The 16,167-nt window shown below is 57.8% G+C and overlaps 2 protein-coding genes across 3 annotated transcripts in view; one reads left to right on the forward strand and one right to left on the reverse strand.

Annotated features, from left to right (window-relative positions):
• Positions 1-809: 809 nt before the first annotated feature.
• Positions 810-16,141, forward strand: POLG (DNA polymerase gamma, catalytic subunit). 2 transcript variants are annotated; one of them, XM_038746273.1, is made up of 22 exons: positions 810-1,542; positions 2,396-2,585; positions 5,073-5,240; positions 5,925-6,071; positions 6,269-6,348; positions 6,556-6,738; positions 7,521-7,690; positions 7,852-7,978; positions 8,351-8,593; positions 8,977-9,094; positions 10,477-10,566; positions 10,819-10,938; positions 11,845-12,005; positions 12,380-12,433; positions 12,565-12,682; positions 13,042-13,177; positions 13,278-13,524; positions 13,759-13,881; positions 14,133-14,301; positions 14,594-14,802; positions 15,207-15,367; positions 15,770-16,141. In XM_038746273.1, exons 1-22 carry the CDS (start codon positions 833-835, stop codon positions 15,832-15,834), a joined length of 3,789 nt encoding a protein of 1,262 aa, XP_038602201.1. In that variant the 5' UTR covers positions 810-832; the 3' UTR covers positions 15,835-16,141. The 2 variants fall into 2 exon arrangements, with proteins under 2 accessions (XP_038602201.1, XP_038602202.1); XM_038746274.1 differs by lacking the exon at positions 15,207-15,367.
• FANCI (FA complementation group I) overlaps positions 16,013-16,167 on the reverse strand; it is a 62,544-nt gene continuing 62,389 nt past the window's right edge. The window contains exon 38 of the mRNA XM_038746272.1: positions 16,013-16,096. Within this exon, the coding sequence (XP_038602200.1) occupies positions 16,040-16,096 (57 nt within the window). The 3' untranslated portion in view covers positions 16,013-16,039. The remainder of the gene's footprint in view (positions 16,097-16,167) is intronic.

Raw genomic sequence — 16,167 nt, forward strand, 5'->3', positions numbered from 1 at the left:
TAAACATTTCCTGCCCACAACGAGCTTACAGTCTAGAGTGGGAGACAGACATTAATATAAATAAATAAATGACAGATATGCACGTAAGTGCTGTGGGGCTGGGAGGGGAGATGACTAAAGGGAGCGAGTCGGTGATGCAGAAGGGAGTGGGAGAAAAGGAAAGGAGGGCTTAGCGGGAAAGGCCTCTTGGAGATGTGCCTTCAGTAAGGCTTGGAAGAGGGGCAGAGTAGTTGTCTGTTGGATATGAGGAGGGGGGACGATCCAGGCCACAGGCAGGACATGGTTGAGGGGTCGGCGGCTTAATAATAGACAAGATTGAGGTACCAGTGAATAGTTTGGCATTAGAGGAGTAAAGTGTACAGGCTGGGTTGTAGTTGGAGAGTAGGGAGGTGAGGTAGGAGGAGACAAGGTGATTGAGTGCTTTAATACCAGCGGGGAGGAGCTTCTGTTTGATGCGGAGGTGGTTGGGTAACCACTGGAGGTTCTTGAGGAATGGGGAAACGTGGACTGAACGTTTTTGTAGAAAATTGATCCGGGCAGCAGAGAGAAGTATGGACTGGATTGAGGAGAGACAGGAGGCCGGGAGGGTTGAGAGATGAGTTTGGCCCTGGGGTGTGGTGTCCACGGTTTTATTTAAAACCCCCAGCCTCTGCCCGCCCGCCTAGACACCTGCCTCCGAGTCCCCAGGCTCGGAAGCGGTGCCTGGACCTCTGGGGATCTGGTTGGAGGAGACACGGCTCTGGATGGGGAGGGGACCAAGGTTCCATGGACAGGCTCCAGGTTCTGTGGACTAGGCGCCTAGAGCCTTCTCGTAGCCGCTCGTGGCCTCGTAATGTTCCGTACCATAGCGTATGGTAACGCACACCTCATGTTTTTCAGGTGGCAGAGCAGGGTCTGGAGCAGGGGGTTGGTCCGCCCACCCCCAGCCCGGCTCTCGTTCCTTGCCGGGCCCGGTGCCGAGATGAGCCGCCTGCTGTGGAGGAAGGTGGCCTCCCGGAGGGCTGAGACGTGGCACCGGGCCTCGGGCACCTCCCCACCCGCCGCCGCCAGCCACCAGGCCCAGGAGGCGGCCCCGGCCCCGCCTCCACCGCGGCAGAACCCGCTGCGCATCCAGATGCTGTCCAAGGGGCTGCACGAGCAGATCTTCGGCGGGGCCGAGGCGCAGCCCGAGGAGGCGGCCGTGCATCGCAGTGTGGAGCACCTGCAGCGTCACGGGCTGTGGGGCCGGGAGGCGGCAGCCCTGCCTGATGTGGACCTGCGGTTACCCCGCCTCTACGGGGACGACCTTGACCAGCACTTCCGCCTGCTGGCCCAGAAGCAAAGCCTTCCCTACCTGGAGGCCGCCCAGCGGCTGTTGCAGGCCCCGCTGCCCCCGCTGCCCCCGACGTGGGCCTGGAGAGAGGGCTGGACATGCTACGGGCCGGGCGGGGAGGGCCGAGCGGTGGCGTTCCCCGACGAGCAGGCCCTGGTGTTAGACGTCGAGGTCTGCGTGTCCGAGGGGAACTGCCCTACCCTGGCCGTGGCTGTGTCCCCCACTGCCTGGTACGTTCGTCACGAAACCAGCTGGAGTCAGTCGGACAGTCGATTGTATTTATTGAGTCAGAAGGTCAGGGGTTCTAATCCCGGCTCTGCCACGTGTCTGCTTTGTGGCCTTGGACAAGTCACTTCATTTCTCTGGGCCTGTTTCCTCATCTGTAAAATGGGGATTGAGACTGTAGCCCCACATGGGACAGGGACAGGTGTCCACCCCAGCGCTTGTATCCACCCCAGCGCTTAGTACAGTGCTTGGCCCGTAGTAAGCGCTTAACACATAGCACAATTAATAGTATTATTATGAGCACTGGGGAGAGTACACTAGAACAGTAGAACACGTTCCCTGCCCACAACAAGCTTCTAGTCTAGAGACTGGAGGGGACCTCTAGTTGGTTCTGGCCCCATCTCTTTCCCCTCACTGCCCCGCACCTGTCCTGGCGAGCTCCCCCCACCACACCCATCTTAGGGGGCGTCCTGGCACCGGTCCAGAACTGGGCTCCCCAGGTTGGGACCAGTGGGGGTCAGGGGCTCTCCAGGCTGGGACTGTCCCTCTGGCCCTCAGGTCCAGCTGATGGAAGGCAGAGGGTCACGCGCACTGCCCCTCGGGAGCAAGCCGAGCTCCTTGTCACGGGTGAACAGTAACGGAGCATGCCCACTTTCTCCAGCAACTCCCCCGCCCCCCTCGGCCCCGCTTCCCTGCCCCCGGGGATCCTGGGGGGATGAGGGTGATGCTGACCATTGCCACACTGCGTCACAAACATCGTCCGACCCCCTGGGGATCCTGGAGGGAGAGGTCCTGTCAGGGAGGGGCGGGGTCCCGTCCCAGGCTTTCCCCGAAGGGTCAGCTGTCTCTCCTGGCCAGGTACTCGTGGTGCAGCCGGAGGCTGGTGGAAGAGCGCTTCTCCTGGTCCAGCCAGCTGTGCCCGGCGGACCTCATCCCCCTGGAGACCTCGGCTGGCGTCAGTGGCTCAGTCGACTGGCCTGAGAGGCTCGTCGTGGGCCACAACGTCTGCTTCGACCGGGCCCACGTGAAGGAGCAGTACCTGATCCAGGTGGGCTCGGCTTCCCGCTTCCCACCCGCGGCCCTCCCAGGAAGTCGCCTGAGCCACCCCTAGCGCTGATTTCTCCTCTGCCCCTCCAACCGTAGGGGCTGAGAGTTGGGGGCTGTTGAGCCCGGCCCCCACATCCCCCGAGGAGGGCCAGCCACAGGGTGGGGGCCAAGAGGAGCTGGGAGGGGCAGCCCTAGTTGGGGCAGAGGTTGGTGGGACCCTTGGATCTGTTTTTCTGTTCTTTGGTGGGATTTTTTAAAATTTTGTTTTGTCAGAAGGTCATGGGTTCTAATTCCGGCTCTGCCACTCATCTGCTGTGTGACCTTGGGCAAGCCACTTAACTTCTCTGGGCCTTGGTTATCATCTGTAAAATGGGGATTAAGATTGTGAGCCCCTTGTGGAACAGGGACTGTGTCTGACCTGATTAGGTTGTGTCTACCCCAGCGCTTAGAACAGTGCTTGACACATAGTAAGAGCTTAACAAATACCATCATTATTATTATTACTATCATTATTATTTTTTGTAATGGTATTTCTTAAGTGATTACTATATGCCAGTCACCGTACTAAGTGCTGGGGTAGATATAAGCAAATCAGATTAGACACAGTCCCTGTCCCATATGGAGCTCTGTCTTAACCCTGTTTTACAGGTGAGATAACTGAGGCACAGAGAGTTAAGTGACTTGCCCAGAGTCACACAGCAGACAAGTGGTGGAGCTGGAATTAAAACCTCAGTCCTTTTGGCTCCCAGGCCTGTGGTGTATCCACTAGGCAATACTGCTTTTCTGGTGAAAAAGAGTTGGACATTGGAGCTCTTTCCAATGCCTGGCTCTCATCTCTTCTCCTGGAGGGGTGGGGGTATGGCAGGATGGGGGTGGCACCCCAAGTCCCCCTGGAGAGCAGGTTGGCTTTGGGTTGGGTGACCTCTCTCTTGGCCAGTTAAGATCATGAGTCAGTGGGACTTGAGTTTCTCCCTCGAGTCAGTTTCCTGTTCCTCCAGCTAAAGGAGAGTCCAAGTAGCTGTAAAGTGGGGTGCTGGGGAGGGAGGTTTTAGCTCCTCTTGGCCCAGGTGGGAGTGGCAGGATAGGGAAAGAGGGCTTGATATGGGTATCCACAGGATTGATAGTGCCCACTGGATCGGGACCACTGTACTGGGCACCTACTGGGTAGCTAGCACCTTCTCTGTGCAGAGTGTCTCCAGTGTGTGGAGCTCTCTGTCCTGGGTGCCTGCTGTGTGCAGAGCTCTCTACTAGAGTGAGATACGGTGTGGTCTAGTGGGTAGAGCATGGACCCGGGAGTCAGAAGGACCTGGGTTCTAATCCCAGCTCCTCCACCTGTCTGCTGTGTGACCGTGGGCAAGTCACTTATCTTCTCGGTGCCTTAGTTCTCTCATCTGTAAAATGGGGATTAAGACTACATGGGACAGGGACCATGTTAAACCTGATTAACTTGTATCTACCACAGCACTTAGAACAGTGCCTGGCACAGAGTAAGCCCTTAACAAATACCACAATTAATGTTATTATTATTATTATTAGAGTGTGTTATTGAGAGTATTTTGTGCTGGTGTGCTGAGTTTGCTGTACTGGGTGACTGTGGCATGCATAGCACTGTAGTGACTGCCTACTGTATGAAGAGTGCTCCATACTGAGTGCCTACTATGTGCACAACATTGTATTGAATGTCTCTGGTGTGCAGAGCACTATACTGAATGCTTACTTTGGGTAGGGTATGTACCTCCTGTGGGCACTGTACTTCGTGCAGAGCACTATACCGAGTGCCTGCTGCATGCAAAGCACTGTACCGAGTGTCTACTTCGTGTACAGCTCCTTACTGAGTGTCTACAGTGGGCAGAGTGCCACATCTGAGAAGCAGCATGGCTCAGTGGAAAGAGCACCAGCTTGGGAGTCGGAAGTCATGGGTTCTAATCCCGGCTCCGCCACTTGTCAGCTTTGTGACTTTGGGCAAGTCACTTCACTTCTCTGTGCCTCAGTTACCTCATCTGTAAAATGGGAATTAAGACTGTGAGCCCCCAATGGGACAACCCGATCACCTTGTATCCCCCCACCCCCGCCCCCAGAGCTTAGAACAGTGCTTTGCACGTAGTAAGTGCTTAATAAATGCCATCATCATCATAAAATGGGGATTAAGACTGTGAGCTCCATGTGGGACAACCTGATAACCTTGGATCTATCCCAGCGCTCAGAACGGTGCTTGGCACATAGTAAGCACTTAACAAATACCATCATTATTATTATTATTTATTATCATTTGAGCTTGTTGTGGGCAGGAACGTGTACGTTTGTGGTTATATTGTACTCTCCCAAGTACTTAGTACAGTGCTTTGCACACAGAAAGTGCTCAATAAATATGATTAAATGTATTGTCTAGGGTGTGCAGAGCACCACAGTGAGTGCCTGCTGTGTGCAGAGGGCTGTACTGAGCGCCTGTGGTGGGAAGAGGGTGGTACTTACTGGTTACCTTGCACAGGGCTCTCGGATGCGATTCCTGGATACCATGAGCATGCACATGGCCATTTCAGGCCTGACCGGCTTCCAGCGCACCCTCTGGATGGCAGCCAAGCAGGGCAAGCGGAAGGGTGCCCAGGAGGTGCTTCAGCACGTCAAGAAAACCCGCAGCAAGGCCAAGGGCCCAGCAGTGAGTTGTGGGTAGAGGGTGTCTTCCTCCATCTATGCCCCTTACCAGTGTGGCTTAGTGGATAGAGCACAGACCTGGGTTCTAATCCTGGCTCCACCACGTGTCTGCTGTGTGACCTTGGGCAAGTCTTTTCATTTCTCAGGGCCTCAGTTACAGCATCTGTAAAATGGGGATTGAGACTGTGAGCCCCATGAGGGGCAGGGACGGTGTCCAACTTAATTAACTTGCATCTACCCGAACGCTTAGAATGGTGCTTGGCACATAGTAAGTGCTTAACAAGTACCATAATTAATTCACTACCAGAACTCAGGTTGATATCTCTCCTGTTGTGCCTAAGGGTAAGAGCATGGGCCTGGGATCCAGGAGACCCGGGTTCTAATCCCGGCTCTGCCACTTGACTGCCGTGTGATCTTTGACGAGTTGCTTCACTGGGTGGGCCTACTTGCTCTTCCTCCTACTTCGACTGGGAACCTCCTGTGGGACAGGGACTGTGTCCACTCCGACTATTGCGTATCTCGCCACATGCTTAGCACAGCACTTGGCATACCAGGAGGGCTTAATGGAGTGCACCTCCCTGCTCACCCCCAACTGTCCTCACTACCACGACCTTAGCCCAGGGGCCCCAGAGCCCAGCAGGGGTGGGCACCATCCCCTGGCGATCCGGGCTGCCCCATGTCTCTGCAGATCTCGGCCTGGGATTGGCTAGACCTGAGCAGCGTCAACAACCTGGCAGACGTGCACAGCCTGTACGTGGGGGGGTCCCCCCTTCAGAAGGAGGTGCGCGAGCTCTTCATCAAGGGCTCCATGCGAGACATCCGGGAAAACTTCCAGGTGGGTGGCCAAGGCCAGGGGAGGCCCCGGGCGGGGGAGCTGGGTGGGCAGGGGCTGGGGGAGCCCCTTGGTTTCCTGGCACTTGACTGCCTGTCTGTTTCTGAGCTGGGGAGCCCTGGAGCCGGGTGGATCCAGGCCGGAATTCCCAGAGGGAGCAGCCAGGCCCGGGCCCGCTTGGACTCTGTGTGTGCCCCTAGGATCTGATGCAGTACTGTGCCCTGGACGTGAAGGCCACCCATGAAGTGTTCCAGGAGCAGCTGCCTCTCTTCTTGGAGCGGTGAGATGGCCGCTGTCTCCCCGGGACCCAGGAGGCTGGGGTCTGGTGTCTCCGTGGGACTTTGGGATTGAGGCAGGGGGCCGTGTTAGGGCGGGGAAGCTTCTGTCCAGCCTCAGGATCCTTTGCCCATGGGCACGAGGCAGAGTCCCAGGGTGGGGGAGGGGGTGCAGCCCCGACGTTCATGCCTGCCCTTCCCGGGTGTGGCAGGTGCCCCCACCCTGTGACACTGGCTGGGATGCTGGAGATGGGGGCGTCCTACCTGCCCGTGAACCAGAATTGGGAGCGCTACCTGGCGGAGGCCCAGAGCACCTATGAGGAGCTGCAGAGGGAGATGAAGAAATCGCTCATGGATCTCGCCAACGATGCCTGCCAGCTGCTCTCTGGGGAGAGGTAGCCTGGCGGGGGAGGACCCGGGGCAGGGCTGGGCCGGACCTTCCGGGCTCCCCACCCCATCTGGCCCAGAGCAGACCAGACCCGGGGGACTCTGTGTCTGGCTTCAGGGGGAGGGGTGGGACTGAGAGCGGTCAGAGCTGGTGAGGGGCTCCTCTCCCCTTGGATCTTGAGGGAGGACTTGTGTTTGTGGGTAGGGGTGCTAAGGCGTCACTATGGGCCTAAGAGCCCACTGTGGCCAGCACTCTCATTCATTCATTCATTCAGTCGTATTTATTGAGCACTTACTGTGTGCAGAGCATTGTACTAAGCGCTTGGGAAGTACAAGTCGGCAACATATAGAGACAGTCCCTATTCAACAACGGGCTCACAGTCTATAAGGGGGAGACAGACAACTAAACAAAACATGTTGCTTGGGAGTCAGAGGACTTGGGTTCTAATCCTGACTCCGCCACTTGTCTGCTGTGTGACTTTGGGCAAGTCACTTAACTTCTCCGTGCTTCAGTTATGTCATATGTAAACTGGAGATTAAGACTGTGAGCCCCACGTGGGACAACCTGATTACCTTGTATCTATCCCAGTGCTTAAAGCAGTGCTTGGCACACAGTGAGTGCTTAATAAATACCATAATTATTATCATTATTATTATTTCTCCTGGCTGCTCTTGTGCCATCCCCCTCCCCATTCCCCCACCTCCCCTGAGCTGAGGGCTTTACCAGTTGGCCAGGCAGGCTGATGCTGGGGCTGGGCCTTCTGCTGATGGGGGGTGTCGGGCCCCTCAGGTACAAGGACGATCCCTGGCTGTGGGACCTGGAATGGGACCTACAGGAGTTCAAGCTGAAGAAGCTGCCGCCAGCAAGGAGGAAGAAGAAAGAGGAGGGTCCAGAGCAGGAGGAGCCTGGGACACCCCCTGCTGGGGCTGGGAGCCCCCTGGAATTGGAGTGGCAGGAAGGTGGGGCCATTGGTTGGAGGGGTGGTGGAAGGGGTGCAGAGGGAGGAGGCAGGCAGGCTAGTTCTTGTGGGAAGGGGGCTCATGATGTCAACTGGGTTTGAGTCGCGTGGCCACTTGGAGAAGTCGAGGCAAGGTGGACTCTCCTCTCCCCACTGGTGTAGATCCTGGCCCCCCCAGTGAGGAAGAGGAGCTGCAGAGAGGCCCCGCCATCCGTGCCCGCCTTGAGCAGCTGAAGGCCACGTCATCTCTGCTACCCAAGAGGACCCAGCATTTGCCGGGACACCCGAGGTGAGACCGCTGGCTGGGGCCCAGAGGCAAGACTGGTGCCCCCGCTGGCGGGTAATCACCACCAGCTCCATCCTCCAATCTTCGGGTCAGAGGATGGGGCAGTGGGGGGAACTCCCAGGAGTGGGCTGCAGGGATGCTCAGTTTTGGGTATGTGCATGTGGGTGCTTGTGTTTGCTCTGGGCATATATGCGGGAACATGTGCATGTGGGTTTTGGGGTTGGCTGAGAGAGGTGGGAGCGCCTGCTGAGTCTTCACCCTACCCATCCTGGGACCACTGCCCGTTCCCAGCCGCCCACCCTGCGTGGTCTTCCCTGCTCCCCTGTTGCTCTGCCCCCGTTTCTCAACCCTCCCGGTCTGGGTTCCCGTGCACAGATGGTACCGGAAGCTGTGTCCTCGCCTGAACGACCCAGGGTGGGGGCCGGGCCCCAGCCTCATCAGCCTGCAGATGCAAGTGACCCCGAAGCTCATGGCCCTGACTTGGGATGGCTTCCCGGTGTACTATTCGGGCCAGCACGGCTGGGGCTACCTGGTGCCCGGGCGGCAGGACAACTTGGAGGCGGATTCCTGGGGCCCGGACCCAGATCCAGATCCGACGGTAACATCGTGCCCTTACAGGTAGTAGAGGGGAGCAGCCCTGAACACCGGGCCTCAGACAGACATTCAGACCCTCCTGACCTGTCCCTACCCCTCTGATAGAGTTGTTCACAACTTCCCTGCCCCCTCTGCACTGTCTGCCCTGCCTTTCTACCCACCCTGCCTGAGTGGGAGAGCAGGATTGTGGGGGCGGTCAGTCCCCTCCTGCCCTCCTAACTGGTGGCAAGAGCGGCCCTGTGGGCAGGGCAGGGGTTGCCTGGAGCCTAGAAGTCTCTTCCTCTGTCAGCCCTGGTTGGGCCGGGCCCCACATCCAAACCAAATTGCCAGTCAGCGCCTGTCCTTGCTGGGAAGATGCTGGAGAAGGTGGGTCGTCTCCCAGGGCCCAGCTCTCTTCCCTCTTCCAGAGCCATTGAGCGCCTGTACCAGGAGTACTGCCTGGAGAAGGACAAGGACCAGCAGCAGACTCCCCTGCCCCTGAGCGAGGATTTTGTGCTTACCGACAACAGCTCCATGTGGCAGACGGTAAACTGGGGCCCCCCTCCTCTGGTCTTCTTTCACCCCGACTCTGCCAGCTCCCCCCACTCTTCCAGTTGAAGATGGCTACTCCAGGAGCCCCCGGGGAGGCCAGAATCCCCTCCCAGACATGACAAGGAGCTTATTGTTTAGAGGGGAGACAGACATTAAAATATATTACGGATATGTCTATACGTGCTGTGGGCTTGAGGGTGTGGGGGTGAATATCAGGTGCCTAAAGTGTGCAGATTCAAGCTCATAGGCAATGCAGAGTATTGTTTTCTCCCATGTGCTTAGTACAGCACTCTTGTCACAGTAATTGCAGTGCTTAGAACAGTGCTCCAGCGCTTAGAACAGTGCTCCAGGGCTTAGAACAGTGCTTTGCACATAGTAAGCGCTTAACAAATGCCATTATTATTATTATTGCTACTTGATAGAGTGATCAGTTGGCAGCCTTACACAGGGGTCTGGCCAGGAATCGGAGCCCTTGGGCTTGGTGAATATCTGGGCCTGTGGGAAGACTACCACAGTCTCTTTGACCCCTCCAGCCAGCTTGTTTCCACCCCCTCCAGCCCTTGCTTGGGGGTGGGTGGAGTGCACATGCTAAGAAGACATTTATCCATGGAGTGTAGCTTTCAGGATGGGTTCGGGAGTCGGCATAAAAGGCAAGGTGGTTTTCTGGCCTCAAATGGTTAACTGCCCTGTCCCCACCCTGAAACATGAGGAGAGCTTTGTTGCCATTCCTTCATTCAGTTATATTTATTGAGCGCTTACTGTGTGCAGAGCACTATTCTAAGTACTTGGGAGAGTACAATATAACAGTAAACAGACACATTCCTTGCCCACATTGAGCTTACAGTCTAGGGGGGAGACAGACAATATAAATACATAAATTACAGATATGTACATAAGTGCTGTGGGGCTGGGAGGGGGGTTGAATAAAGGGAGCAAGTCAGGGCGATGCAGAAGGGAGGGGGAGAAGAAAGGAGGGCTTAGTCAGGGAAGGCCTCTGTGATAGCCGGAGAGGGAAGAAGAGAGGGGGGCTCATCCAGACCCCTTCCTGCCACCCCAACTAAGCCCCGAGCCCTTGACTGGGGCATCTCTGAGACTGTCTTCGTGGAGCCACACTGTGCCCCTCTACTGGCCCAAGACAAGGCAGGGAATGACATAACACTAATAATTGTGGTATTTATTGAGTGCTTACTATGTGCTAGGCCCTATGTTAAATGCTGAGGTAGATATAAGACAATCAGGGAGGAGGAGGTGGGAGTGGAGTAAGAGAGGTCTGAGGGTTTCCCCGGGGCGGGGGGACTGACTGTACAGGGGAAGAGGCAGCTTGGCTGACCCCCCAGCCCCCTCTCCCTTCCCTTCTCCCCCGACCCCTGACACAGGTGGAGGAGCTCGACTGCTTGGAACGAGACCTTGACACAGAATTGGGGAGCTTCCGGGCATCCAGGAAAACAGGCCAGTCCTCGCCCCAGGTGAGCAGGCCTCTTGTCCGGAACCATTCTGGGGAGCCCAGGGATGGGGGCTTAGGTGGCCGGCCAGCACCGGTTTCCAGAAAGCTGCTGCTGCATCACCCATCTCCCTGGGGCCTTTTGAGGGGTGGGGTTGGGGCCTGGGGGTCTTGCCAGGCACCTGCTTCTCAGGCTGGTGTTTTTGTTCCGCCCCTGCCATCCACACCGCCGGAGACCCAAGGGGCCCAGAGCTCAGGGACAGACTTGTCCCCACAGGAGGAAGCCGGGGGTCCGGAGACAAAGCTGGGGGACAGCCGGCCCCCCAACCATCAGGGCAATGGGCCCTACAATGATGTGAACATCCCCGGCTGCTGGTATTTCAAGCTGCCCCACAAGGTGACTATATTGCTCCCTCGGCCCCATCTTGCCCTCCCCCCTCCGCCCCCCATGCTCTATCCTAGAGAAGCAGCATGGCTCAGTGGAAAGAGCCTGGGCTTTGGAGTCAGAGGTCATGGTTACAAATCCCGGCTCTGCCAACTGTCAGCTGTGTGACTGGGCAAATCACTTAACTTCTCTGTGCCTTCAGTTACTTCACCTGTAAAATGGGGATTAAGACTGTGAGCCCCCTGTGGGACAACCTGATCGCCTTGTAACCTCCCCAGCACTTACAACAGTGCTTTGCACATAGTAAGCGCTTAATAAATGCCATCATTATTATTAATTATTATTATCTTGACCCCTGGTCCTCCCCCAAGCCGGCTCCATGCCTTGCAGACCCCCAGCCCCTCTGCCTGCTCTCAGACACTCAGAGGAGTCGGGGCGGATGTAGAGATGTGGAAAAGGAAGGGAGACGAAAGCGGGGTGCGGGGGTGGTCTGTCTTTGCCCAATCCTCTTCTGGCTTCTGACCAGCAGCAGAAGGACCTGGGTTCTAATCCTGGATTCACCACTTGTGCTGTGTGAACTTGGGCAAATCACTTAGCTTCTCTGTGCCTCAGTTACCTCATTTGTAAAATGGGGATTAAGAGTGTGAGCCCAGTGTGGGACAGGGACTGTGTCCAATCTGATTGTTTTATATCTACCCAGTGCTTACTACAGTGCCTGGCACATAGTAAGCACTTAAATACCATTAAAAAAAAAGGGATCCCCACAGGGCAGAATCCTGTACATTCGCCCCTACATTCCTGGCTCAACCCTTGGCATCTCAGTTGGGGAGTGGGAATGGGAGCTCGGTAAGGGGTCCTTCTGCACCAGCTCTTGACAGGGTTGCTGTGTTGCTCCCCTCCTCCTCTGCCTGCCTACAGGACGGAAACAACTGTAACGTGGGCAGCCCCTTTACCAAGGATTTCCTGCCCAAGATGGAGGATGGCACCCTGCAGGCAGGCCCCGGTGGTGCCAGTGGGCCTCGGGCCCTGGAGATCAACAAGATGATCTCGTTCTGGAGGAATGCCCACAAGCGCATCAGGTCGTCGTGGGTGGGGCTGGGGGTGGAGGGGGCCCAGTCTGTCTGGCCATTCTCCTGGCCCCAGGCTGGTGGCCCACACTGGGCTGCTCTGTCTGAGGGCTCAGGGAGTGGTGGTGGGGAGAGCTGGCTTGGTGTGTGCCCCTCTGTGACCCCCCCCCCCCCCCAGGACTCTGACATCACCCCAGCCCTGTTGCGGGGGAGCCCTAAATCCAATCCCCCATGTCCCCACCCTGGAGCCAAGAGGAGCACTGGCTTGGCTCCCAAGAGGGGGACTGCTGGACTCCCGCCAGCCGGCCAGGAGCCCTGGGCCTGGTGCTGTAGGTCGTGGGCCAACTACACCCCTAGCCCTTACCCCATCCCCTCCCACCCTCCAGCTCCCAGATGGTCGTGTGGCTGCGGAGAGCAGAGTTGCCTCGTGTGGTGACCAGGTGTGAGTCCAACCGAGGGAAGAGAGGGAGGGACAGGAGTGTTTCAGGCATGCTGGGATGGGGGTGGGAAACAGACCAAGCCCAAGAGCCCCCGCTGTAAGCTAAGCTCTGCATCTGGGCTTCCCTTGCAGGCACCCTGACTACGATGAAGAGGGCCACTACGGGGCCATCCTGCCCCAGGTGGTGACAGCAGGCACCATCACCCGGAGAGCCGTGGAGCCCACCTGGCTGACGGCCAGCAATGCCCGGGTACGTGTTCTACAGCCTCGGGCCTGCCCCCTGCCCTGTCCTCAGGCAGCCTTGGTAAATTGGCAGCCCCAGAGTGCAGAGGGTGGGGGGCCTAGTGGAAAGGGCCAGCGAGTCAGGAAACCCACGGTCTAGTCCTGGATTCACCATTTGCCTGCTGCGTGACCTAGGGCCAACCACTTAACCTCTCTGGACCGCTGTACAATGGGGTTAAAATCCCTGTTCTTGCTTCTTCTTAAGAGTGTGAATCCCGTGTGAGACAGGGCCTGTGACTGCCCTACTAGTGCTTATAAGAGGCACATGGTAGGAACTTACTAAACCCCGTTGTCGTTTTGGTATATTCCTGCCGGTCTCTCCCACAGGAGGACCGGGTGGGCAGCGAGCTCAAAGCCATGGTGCAGGCCCCGCCCGGCTACGTCCTCGTCGGGGCCGATGTGGACTCTCAAGAGCTGTGGATTGCGGCTGTGCTCGGAGACGCCCACTTTGCCGGGATGCACGGTGAGTGGGTGGGTGGGGAGTTCCTGGGGTGCCTTGAGGGAAGGGCGGGTCACCCCCCGTGACCCCACTCCACCGTGGCCATACGCCCACCCCGCTCCAGGCTCCACCGCCTTCGGCTGGATGACCCTGCAGGGCAAGAAAAGTAGTGGCACCGACCTGCACAGCAAGACGGCCATCACGGTGGGCATCAGCCGGGAACATGCCAAGGTCTTCAACTACGGCCGCATCTACGGGGCCGGCCGGCCCTTCGCTGAGCGCCTGCTCATGCAGTTCAACCATCGGCTCACGCCGCAGGAGGCTGCCGAGAAGGCCAGGCAGATGTACGCAGTCACTAAAGGCCTCCGCAGGTCAGGGGCTTGGCCCATCTCCTCCCTTGCCCTCTTCCCCTCTCCCTGGACCCACCTCAGACGACAGTGGGGTCCGGTCTCTGCCCCAACCCCTGAGACGCTTCGATCTGACTCGTTGCTGAAGGCCCGGCAGGAAGTTGGTCAGCGATAGTATGCTTAGGAAGCTGGAGTCCAGGTTCCTTGGCACCCACGTGTCAGGCCAGCTCCCCCAGAGGCCCTGCACCTCTTCCCCAGATACCGACTGTCCGAGGAAGGCCAGTGGTTGGTGAAGGAGCTGGGGCTCTCCATGGACGAGATGGAGGACGGCTGGGTTTCCCTGCAGGACCTGCGAAGGATCCAGAGAGAGGCTGCCAAACAGTAGGGGCAGAGCGGGGGCTGGGTAGACGGGGGGGACCGGCTAGGCCTCGGGCAGGGTACTCAGTGGGTCTGGGATGGAAGGTGGAGGGGCAGAGCTTGGCCACGGGAGGAGGCTAAGGACCCAGGATTTGGCAGTGGGACCTGGAAACCCCAAGCACCCCTTGCCCCCCAATATATATTTCCAAGCAGCAGATGTGGCTGCTGCTCAGGGGGCTCAGAGAGCAGGCCGACTCGGGCTTCTGCTCCCACAGGTCTCGCCAGGGCAAGTGGGACGTGGTGGCTGAGTACAAGTGGGCCGGGGGGACTGAGTCGGAGATGTTCAACAAGCTGGAGAGCATCGCCATGTCCCCTGCCCCCCAGACCCCCGTGCTGGGCTGTCGCATCAGTCGCGCCCTGGAGCCGTCGGCCGTCGGCCGGGAGGTAAACAGCTGCCCCGACCTCCTGGGCTCGGGACTGGAGAGGAGGTGGGGCCGGACTCTTTGGCGTGCCCTTCTCAGGGATTACCTTTTCCCAGAAGGCTGTGGGGCAGATGTCTGTAGCCGGCTGTGGGCACTGCCCTGGGGCTCTCTGGGGGCATTCTTCCCCAACCTCGTTGGTCTCGTCCCCTTTGTCTTTGCCCTGAGCATGGAAGACCCTGCCAATGTGGCAGTGAGCGGTTGTCGATCGGGCACATCATTCTCCCCAATCTCTCCTCCCCCTCCCCATCTGGCAGTTTGTGACCAGCCGTGTGAACTGGGTGGTGCAGAGCTCGGCGGTTGACTACCTGCACCTCATGCTGGTGGCCATGAAGTGGCTGTTTGAAGAGTTTGCCATCGACGGCCGCTTCTGCATCAGCATCCACGACGAGGTGCGCTACCTGGTGCGGGCAGACGACCGCTATCGGGCAGCCTTGGCCCTGCAGATCACCAACCTCCTGACGCGGTAAGGACCCGGTGGCTCTGTTCTAGTTGGCAGGGTCTCAACTGGTCTGGTGGCAGCCATGCCACATCCAGGCGGGAGCCACAGCGGACGAGTCCTGTGGCCCAGCGACCGGATGGGTGGCTGGGGGGATCACGCGTGGCCTGCCCCGGTCCGGCCCAGACCACAGATGACATTCAGGCTGTAGGCTGGCAGCAGGGGCCTGGGGTCAGCACCTGCTCTGGGAGGAGGACCACCCCTTTTAGTGGGCACAGAGAGGGCGAAGGGAAGATGCTGGTTGAGTGCCAAAGCTGCTCTCTCTACCAGGAAAGGTTTAGCCCAGCCTGCTTTCCCCTCGGTTGCAGGGATCTGTGTGCTGCCGGCAGAGGGTGGCAGAATCACAGGGAGGCCTGTTTGCTCTGTTTCAGGTGTATGTTTGCGTACAAACTGGGCCTGCGGGACTTGCCCCAGTCTGTAGCCTTTTTCAGTGCAGTGGACATTGATCGGTGCCTTAGGAAGGAAGTGACCATGGACTGTAAAACCCCCTCCAACCCCACTGGCATGGAAAGGAGATATGGGATCCCCCAGGGTGAGTCTCCACCCAGGCTGCCTTCCCCCTCATCCCCCCTCCAAGCTCAGATTAACCTGGGCTTCCTCGAGCTACATGGTCAGAGCTCTCCCCACCCTCACTCTGAGGGGAAAAGGAGCTGGGTGTTTATGAATGTCAGCAGCCACGGAAAAGCCAACCCAGACCCACAAACCTTGGCTAAGCCACCGCTTTCTTCATACCATACTTTTATTGGAAACGCAAAGCCAAAGTGCATCAGCTGGGCTTTTCATTCAAAGCTTTTGGGCATCCTGCGACAGGGGCACGGCCCCCTCGCTGGAGTCTTCTTCCTCCTGGCTCAGGCCACGCCCCCAAGTACACTTGGGCCCCAGGGGTGTCCTTGTTGGTGGAAGCAGGGAACCTAACCCCTTGCTGTCATTGCAGGTGAAGCGCTGGATATTTACCAAATAATTCAACTCACCAATGGCTCCTTGGAGAAAACAAACTAAGCTGGGCCAGCTGGGGCTCTGAAGAGAGGCCTGCCTTGGGCAGGTTGGGGCATCCCCTCCAGTTGGAGCGGAGGCAGAGGTTCGAAGGCGGTTTGGGGCCCTGATTCTCTTGAAGGTGCTGCAAGGATTAAAGGCAGTGTGGGACTTTGCGGGCAAGGAGGAAGCCCCAGTTGCACAGTCCCCAGTGACTTGGAATGGGTGGGAATCATTTCTTTCTTCTTTTTTTCTTGGCTGGTTCCTGATTCTGCTCAGCCACAACACTCTGGGGAAGAAGAGAAAGCCTACTAAATAAAGATGTGGAGCGAGACTAGGTATTGCGCTGTAGTCTTTCCT

Source organism: Tachyglossus aculeatus, chromosome 5 (genome assembly GCF_015852505.1).
Source record: "Tachyglossus aculeatus isolate mTacAcu1 chromosome 5, mTacAcu1.pri, whole genome shotgun sequence".
Classification (NCBI taxonomy): Eukaryota; Metazoa; Chordata; class Mammalia; order Monotremata; family Tachyglossidae; genus Tachyglossus; species Tachyglossus aculeatus.

Coding starts and splice junctions, on each gene's coding strand:
- POLG (XM_038746273.1), top strand. CDS start 833: ATGTTCCGTACCATAGCGTATGGTAACGCACACCTCATGTTTTTCAGG. Junction 6,349..6,555: donor CTGCCTCTCTTCTTGGAGCG/GTGAGATGGCCG, acceptor CGGGTGTGGCAG/GTGCCCCCACCCTGTGACAC. Junction 10,939..11,844: donor ATTTCAAGCTGCCCCACAAG/GTGACTATATTG, acceptor GCCTGCCTACAG/GACGGAAACAACTGTAACGT.